Source organism: Equus caballus, chromosome 13, assembly GCF_041296265.1.
Source record: "Equus caballus isolate H_3958 breed thoroughbred chromosome 13, TB-T2T, whole genome shotgun sequence".
Lineage (NCBI taxonomy): Eukaryota > Metazoa > Chordata > Mammalia > Perissodactyla > Equidae > Equus > Equus caballus.
Genome location: NC_091696.1, coordinates 38,063,162 through 38,071,885, shown reverse-complemented (window position 1 = coordinate 38,071,885; position 8,724 = coordinate 38,063,162). Strand labels below are relative to the sequence as shown.

Genomic DNA, 8,724 nt, shown 5'->3' with positions numbered 1-8,724 from the left:
ATAACTGACAATATATCAGTTATATAACTGACATAACTGAAATAACTGATATAACTGATATAACTGAATGTTTCCTGTTTGCTATAAATATACATAATAATAAAAAGCAATGGGATTTAAAGCAACGATTTCAAGCTGCCACGGGTCTGAACAAGTTGAGGAAATGCTGTGTGCACCTTAGGCAGCTCACGACAGGGCGCAGGAGAGATGATCACCAATGGGGTTTGTCCTCATCACCTGGGTCCATGGGCCCCTGCTACCTGCTTGGCTTTCTCTATCCTTCACTCCTCATGCTTATCTTTTTACACATTAATTATCATGGTTGCTATCTATTGATTTAGGTTCAAATCTACGAAATATGAATGTGAATACTTTCTATTGGCTATTTGGAATTGTGTTTTTAACTAACCTCGATTCTCATATTTTTAACCATAATACAAGATCACTCTATTAGGCAAATCTCTGTGTACTTCAGAAGTCTGACGTTGTGTGCTCTGGTTTAGAATCAAAGTGAGCATTGAAAGAAAACCTCAATGATTTTAGAAACTTGGGCTAAACAGTAATCTGGAATTCATTTTTGTTGGAATAATAATCCCAGTATTATTATAATACCAGCTGCCCATCTCTCTGTTATGTGCATGTCTAACAAACATCTCTCTATATATATTATTCTCATTTGTATCTTTAACACACATTTTTTTTTTTTTAATTTTCCTTTTTCTTCCCAAAGCCCCCTGGTACATAGTTGTATATTCTTCGTTGTGGGTCCTTCTAGTTGTGGCATTTGGACGCTGCCTCAGCATGGTTTGATGAGCAGTGCCATGTCCGCGCCCAGGATTCGAACCAACGAAACACTGGGCTGCCTGTAGCGGAGCGCGCGAACTTAACCACTCAGCCACAGGGCCAGCCCCATTTAACACACATTTTTTATTGTTATTTTTTCCCATTTTTCCATACATTTGTATTCCATACATATATTTTGGGGGATGTCCCAAAGAATTTAATCCAGGTACTTCATGAATATATGACAGAACAACTAGACTTTCCATCCACTATAAGTTTGTATTTACTTATTTTTCAGTTGTAAGTTGGCTTATAAATTCTAAGTTGTTTATTTTTAAAAAAATTTGCAATGTTCTTTTCAGCAAAATAAAACTCTTTAACAGTTTGTGTGTCACATACAGCTTAAGTGTGGTAAAATTTATGTATAATAACAGCATCTTTTAAATGAATAAAATGATGATGAACCCATCACCATATTAAGACGGTAAATACACTCATCACTCCTTAAAGTTTCCTCTTGTTTGATTTTAATCCATCTGTCCTCCCGCTCCTCCATGAGGAGATACTTGAGGGGTATGCTTACCTCCTGCAGGCTGGTTTAGGGTTTCTAAAGATGACTCTGTAACAGAAATATTGTAAAGGTCTTTGAGAATCCTCATTATCTCCAATATTATTTCAGCTAATGCGTATTCTGCCAGACCTCTTCCATCTTGGGCCTGGCGATTTTGGAATGCTGTGGAAGTTGACAGTCGTTACAACTTCCTTCAGAATATGTGCGTATGCCGCTTTCCTCTGGAGATCTGTCCTTGCTGTGAGTATACTAAATTTCCTTATGGCTATAGTTTTAATCATAAATAAGTAGGAATTTCGATAGTCATTGGACCTTTTATTTGCATTCGGTACAACAAATTTCCCTCTAAATGCTGCTTTCATGGCATCTCACAAATTTTAATAAGTCCTATTTTCATTATCATTTAGATTGAATTATTTAAAAATTTATGTTGAGACATCTTCTTTGACCCATGTGTTCTTTAGAAGTGTGTTGTTTAGTGTCTAATTCTTTTGTAGTTTTTCAGCTATCTTTCTGTTATTGATTTCTTATTTAAATCCATGGTTGTCCGGAAACATAGTTTCTATGATTTCTATTACTTTAAATTTGTTATGATCAATTTGTGGCCCTGAATATGGTGTATCTGACTGAATGTTCTACGTGAGCTTGAGAAGGACATATATTCCGCTGTTGGATGAAACCTTCTCCAGACGTCAGTAGATCCAGTCGATTGAAGATGCTGTTCAGTTCCACTGTACTCTTATTGAATTTCTGTATGCTGGATCTGTCAGTGACGGATAGAGGGTTTTGAAATCTCCAGCTATAATAATGGATTCATCTATTTCTCTTAGCAATTCTGTCACTTTTTGCCTCATGTATTTTGACAGTCTGTTGTTAATACATGCACATTAGGAATTGTATGTCTTCTTGGAGAATTGACCCCTTTACCATTAAACTGATGCCCCTAATTATCCCTGATAATTTTCCTTACTCTGTGGTGGTGTTTTGAAGGATAATTTCATTGGCTACAGAAATATAGTTTGATGGTTCTTTTCTTTTAATGCCTGAAATATTTCATTCCACTTTCTTGTTGATTACATGGTTTCTGAAGAGAAGTCTGATGTGGTTCTCATCCTTGTCCCTCTATGGGTGGTTTTATATTTCCCTACGCCTCTGCCCTCAGCTCCTTCCAAAATTTTTTGTCTTTGATTTTTCTGTAGTTTAAATAGTGTATGCCTAGATGTAGATTTTTAAAAAATTTATTTTGGTTGGAATTCTTTGAGCTTCCTGAGTCTATGGTTTGGTGACTAACATTAATTTTGGAAAATTCTCAGTCATTATTGCTTCAAATATTTCTTCCTTTCCTTTCTTCTCCTGGTATTCCCATTATGCGTACGTTACATCTTTTGTAATTGTCGCACTGGGCTTGGATTTTATGTGCTGCATTTTTAATGTTTTTCTTTGCATTTGTGTTTTAGAAGTTTATACTGACATTTCTTCAAGCTCATTGATTGTTTCCTCAGCCATGTCAAGTCACTTAAGGAATGCATCAAACACATCCCTCATTTCTGTCACAGTGTTTTTGATTTCTAGAATTTCCTTTGGATCCTTAGAGTTTTCATCTCTTTGCTTACATTCCCCATCTCTTCTTGCACGTTGTTCATTTGTTTCATTAGAGCCATTAGCATATTTATCAATTTGGTTTTTAATTGTCTGATAATTCCATCATGTTTGCCATAGTGAGTTTGATTCTAATGCTTGCTGTCTGTGTTCAAACTGTGATTTTTTTTTCTTTTAGTCTGCCTCGTAAGGTTTTGTAGAAAGCTGGATGTTGTGTCCTAGTTTAAAGGAACAACTGCGGTAAATGGGCCTTTAGTGTGAGGACTTATATTTGTCTGGCTGGGATTAGGCTGAGTTTACTCTTAGGTGAGACAGGAAGAAGAGAGAGCTCTGGAGCTGGGTACTTCCCTTCACCTAGGTCACTTAGTCTTTGGAAAAACCCCACTTAGGCTCTGTTAAAGCAGTTTCTCTCGCAGGCAGGTCTTTTTAAGAAGAACAGAATACCATGAGTTTATTTCTAAATGGCTATTTCTGCCCTCTCCCTGCCAACAGCATGAGCCATTTTTCTTTAATATTTTCTGCGGGAAGCTGTTGGGATCCCTGAAGAGAAAATTCACACATATTTGAGAGGCCCCTAACAGTGGGCACCCTGGCATTTTCAAATCTCATGCTTGTCCACACTGAGCAAGCAGGAATTCATCAATTAACAGTATAAGTTTGCCTACCATGGTGTTCTGATTCCTATGGAGATTTCTCACCTTGGGCTTCTGCTCCAAGAAGTGGTGCTTCTCTGTGCTGCCGTCTGGTTCTCTGATTCTGCAGGCAACAATGGCCCTGTGACATCATTTCTCTCACAGATATATGAAGAGTTTTTGACTTTCAGTTTGCTCAGCTTTTTTCTCGTTATGTGGACAGGAGTGACAACTTCCAAGCTCCTTAGAAGAGGGGCCAGAATCCAGGAGACCAGCTCTTTCTTTTGTTTCCTTTACTAACTTGAACACAAATTCATGTTTTAAATGGAAGATAACTTTGTAAAATACTCTCAAAAGAACTCAATGAGAAAGACAACAATATGTTCTCAATGAAAAAACTACAATTTATAAACACTGCCCTTTAAGAATAAAATGTAAATATTAAGTATTTTGTGAGCCCATACTTTCTCACACTTGCCCCTGCCTGCATGGTTGAGTGGCAAAGGACAGGGAAGCTCACTATCTCCTGAGCATTGTGTGAAGAAAGGAATAGCCATGATTTTCCATTTGCCCTCCATGGATGCATTTTCCTATAAGAAGATTATTAGGTCTGACATTTGATACTATAATAATATTGCAATATCTTGGCAACTTTTTTGGACTGTCCTCAGGATCTGATCATCATTTAAAACTTTTGAAACAGGAAATATGTTTTTGGGGTCAAGAAAATGAATGTTGGGGCCAGCCCGGTGGTGCAGCAGCTAAGTGCCCATGTTCTGCTTCAGCGGCCTGGGGTTCGCTGGTTTGGATCCCAGGTGCAGACATGGCACACTTGGCAAGCCATGCTGTGGTAGGCGTCCCATGTATAAAGCAGAGGAAGATGGGCACAGAAGTTAGCTCAGGGCCAGTCTTCCTCAGCAAAAAGAGGAGGATTGGTGGCAGATGTTAGCTCAGGGCTAATCTTCCTCAAAAAAAGAAAAAAAAGAAAATGAATATTTACATGGTATTAAAAAGGGGTCCTGTCCGGATTTTATTGAGCTATAATTCCACCAGGGATGACTTGTGGCTGGGAAGTATTTTTTGGCAGTTCTTGAAATGCTAGCTGTCACTTATGTTGTTGACTGTGCTTTTTCTCTAGCTACCCCTCACTCTTTTTCTCATTTGATGACACCCTGTTTTCAGTGGTCTAGGAAAATCATAGGACCTGATGTGCCATAATTGTTTATCAATTCAGCAAACAGGCAACTCTACGTAAGATTTCAGAAAAGCTTTCTGGTTAGTGAAAGAGGCATATCTAAGTAGAAAGATTTCACCTTCTCATTAATTTTGTAATTTTCTAGTAGGCTTTTAAAACAACCCCAGGTTATGGATTACATACGTTAATATTAGGGTTGAGAAAAAAGATCAAGGTTTCAGCTCTGGCTGGTGTTACCGCTTCTGTCTGCTACATCAATATACATTTAATCTTCTGATCTATAGGTAAAAGCAGAAGTAGGAGGACCTTCCTGATTCCTGGGAACACCCAGCATGCTGAACCCAGTGGGGTGCCCATGCATGGGTGCTGGACCAGGTGCACCTCCTCTGGCGTGGTCACCTACGATGCCTCAGCCTGCACTACATGGTAAGATGAACTGAGGAGTATCACTAGACACGTGACGAATGTTAATCTTTCTGCCTATGGATTTGGTGGGATGAATGGAGACATGTAACTGAGGACGCGTAAGTCCAAGGGCAAACCTGACTTAAGACACTGTAAAATTTCTGACGTTTGTGGGGACAGACATCCAACAGGCAGTGGCATTGCTCCACATTGAGCTGGGGAGCTGGGCAATCACATGGAGAAGGGAAGAAGGTGCTTCAAGAAAGGCAGAAAGAGCGGTTCTGCAGAGGCCCGTTGCACGGAGACAACATGCTGGGTGCTGCACAGATTGAGGAGCACCACTCAGGTGCTTGGCCATCAGCTGACACCTGAGCGGTCCACACATTGCTGGGGAGTCATACAAACTCTTGAAGTAGGCCCTATAGGGTCTTCCTCAAGGGTCAGGGAGCGGGTGTCCCAGCGATCCTCCGGGGTGACCTGAGGTGTGTGGGGAGCAATCAGCAGCAGGCCAGGACCTGAGGTTGGAAAGAGCATCAGACGCTTTGAGGAGGATGGCCCAGAGGATCTCTGTTCCAACCTCACTGTCTGCGCAAGACGCACGAAGCCTGAGTCTCTCCGGTCTTCACTTTTCAGAGGCAGGATCTGCAGCTGGGAGCTTCTTCGTGCCAAAGGAGGAGGAAGACCAGGAGGGCGAGGGCAAGGTAAATGGCAGGGTCTCTTTTCTATTGAAACTTTTTCTTAAAGCACAGCCATGCGCTGCAGTAGGTTGCTGGCTCTGCTTCTGAGAGGGTTTCGGCTCTCTTTGGTGCTGGAGCTCGCGTGGGCCACGTCACCCTCCCTTCACCCTTGTATCGCGCAGGTGAGCGTGCGGTCCGGCGGGCCGGCCACATCGCGAGGACCAGCCTGCATGCCCAACGCCACGGGCGTCGCGGCCGCCACGAGCTCGGGGCCGTCAGCCCCTCCTGCGGCCGGGCGACCTCTGGGCCGTCCGCCCTCGCCTCCACCTGCCGCCCGCGGTAAGGCCACCTGAAGAGTCGGAGTTGCCTCGTAGGGCGGGTTCATCTCTTGGCCTCTGGCTTGGTTGGGTCGAATGGGGAGACGTGCGCGAGGGCTCGGCAGCGCGAGGGCCAAGCCGGCCGAGGCCACTGGAGCGTTGCTCGCGCTTGTCGGGCCGGACGTCCCACGGGCTGCGTCCTCTTTGCAGCCTGGGCCGGGCCGCTGGGCCGTGGTTTGCGGAAGGAAAGAGGCTGCCTGCAGAGAGGCAGAAGGGGCGGTTCTGCGGAGGCGCGTGGCCCGGCGACCCCGTGCCGGGCCCTGCGCGGGTTGAGGCGCTCCCGCCGGCCGAGCCCTGAGCCGTCCACAAGTTGCTGAGGAGTCGCGGAGACTCCCGAAGCGGGCCCTGGGGGGTCTTCCTCAAGCAAGGGTCGGGGGGGCGGGGAACAAAGTAGGTAATGCTTAAAAGCAAGTGGTTCTAGTGGCAGTGGTTGCAGATCCTTATGAATATACTGAGAACCACCCATTATACACCTAAAATGGTAAATTTTATGGTATTTGAATAATACCTCAATTAAAAAATTCCAACCCAAAGTGACTGTGTGATCTTTGCAAGTGGTTTAGCTTCTCTAAGCCTCACATCATTTATCTTAAACTCAGTTGTCTTAAAATGGCAGAGAAGGGAGAATGGATATTGGCAACAATTGCTGTCTTGGCTCTAAATGGCCTGGAAGGTCTGGACCAAGCCCACCTCTCCCATGACTCTGGGCATCATAACCCCCTGCTCTGTAGTCTGTGCACGAACTTTCTGAGAGTTCCTCTAGTGCGACCTGCTCCCTCCGCCCAGGACGCCCCCTCACCTGGTGAACTCCTGTTCAGCCTTCAGGTCTCAGGGCAAGCAGGGCTTTCTTGGGGAAGGCTTCCTTGATGCCTAAAAGAAGCTAATTTCCTTTAAAAATGTATCTTCACAGAATCCCAGCCCTTCACTTCAGAGCAGTCATGTGTTTCTTAACAGCGGGGATACATTCTGAGTAATCCGTCGTTAGGCAATTTTGTCATTGTGCAAACATCATAGAGTGCACTTACACAAAGCTAGATGGTATAGCCTACTACACACCTAGTCTATACAGCACTGTCCTTATGGAATATGTGGTCCATCGTTGACCAAAACGTCATTATGCGGCACATGAGTGTATTTCAGTTTGTGGCTATATTTTTATTAGAATATTATTAGGTTAAATCTTTTGTTCTGCTGTATATAAGCACCATGAGTCAGGGGTTGTGTGTTTTGGCTTACCATGATGTCCTTTGTGTAGAAAAGTGTAGGTTTTCCATCAATATTCACTGAATGGATGAATGAATCGGAAACCTGGACACAGAGATGCAGAGGCCCTTTTACAAATTCTTTCAGCTGTTCCTTACCAGACTTGGAATCTACGCCTCAGCACTTCTAGTTCAAAGTATCAGCAGATCTATGTTTTTAAAATGTTTCAAAGTATCAGAAATGTTGACCTTGTTCACACTTCCATGTGCCACCTGGCTGCACATTAGAATGGCATCTTAATGCACCAGAAAACCCATGCACTGAGGCACTAATATGATAGGAAATGTAGGAGGCAATCTTCAGCTTTAGAAAGGAAAATCATCCTAGGAAAACCTCATTGACTGTGTTAAAATTACAGTCCACGTGCCAGAAAACATATGGCATGAACTTTAGAATGAAACAGGCATTAATTCAGCCTTGAGGCCCCAACACTAGCTGTGCGGCATTGGACAAATTACTTCCCCATTTTGAGTCTCCGTTTTCCTTCAGAGAAACTGGGAATAGTAACTGTCTACTTTCTAAGCTTGTTATGAAGTTTAAGTGCAATAAAGTGTAAAAATGAAGAACGTAAGTTACCTGGGAGCAGGGACGATGTTTGTTCTCTGCTGTATCCCCAAGACCTTGAATCATGTCTGGCACGTAGCAGGCACTTAATATTTGTTGAACAAAGATTTTTCAGTCTTGGAGGGAGTTCAGAAAGAGGGACGGGAAAGATTTTTAAAATAGCATAGCTTTTAAAGAAAAGGTCACGTTATCCTACAGCACCAAATTCCCTTTTATATTTAGGAAATTGAGAGTCTTTTTTTCTTTTTTCTAAAACATGCTGATACAATGGGGAGTAGGATGCAGAGGAGTAGGATGCAGAATTTGCATGAATGTTTCAGGTAAAATTGGAGGCTTCCAATAGATTTCACGCTGGAGGAAGCTGCTTGAGCCAAGCCTTAGAGCTCGGGGAGGCCAGAACATTGCCCTCCTCCCTCACCAGAGGCAGTGAGATGAGCAGCTCTGGGCAGCATATGAGTCTTATATCTCCTAGCATGGAATGCTCAGGTCTTCATGTTTTGGGCCCATGACCAAGCCAGGTCGCAGTTATCTGGCTCCCTGTGACAGTTATCCTCCATGCCAAGGGAAGATGTGACCCTCCAAAACATGAGACTTGAGGACCTGGGTCCCCCGTGCCTGGCATCTGCTCAGAAATCTTAAAGGAACTGTTGATCCTCCA

The 8,724-nt window shown here is 43.3% G+C and overlaps 1 protein-coding gene across 1 annotated transcript; it reads left to right on the top strand.

The window, feature by feature from the left end:
• The first annotated feature begins 65 nt into the window (after positions 1-65).
• LOC111767537 (uncharacterized protein D806_0078) lies at positions 66-6,772 on the top strand. Its single transcript, XM_023616215.2, has 6 exons — positions 66-222; positions 1,463-1,594; positions 5,065-5,206; positions 5,819-5,886; positions 6,045-6,201; positions 6,390-6,772. The coding sequence occupies exons 3-6, from the start codon at positions 5,113-5,115 to the stop codon at positions 6,554-6,556; spliced, it is 486 nt and encodes a 161-aa protein (XP_023471983.2). The 5' UTR covers positions 66-222; positions 1,463-1,594; positions 5,065-5,112; the 3' UTR covers positions 6,557-6,772.
• The last annotated feature ends 1,952 nt before the right edge of the window (positions 6,773-8,724 follow it).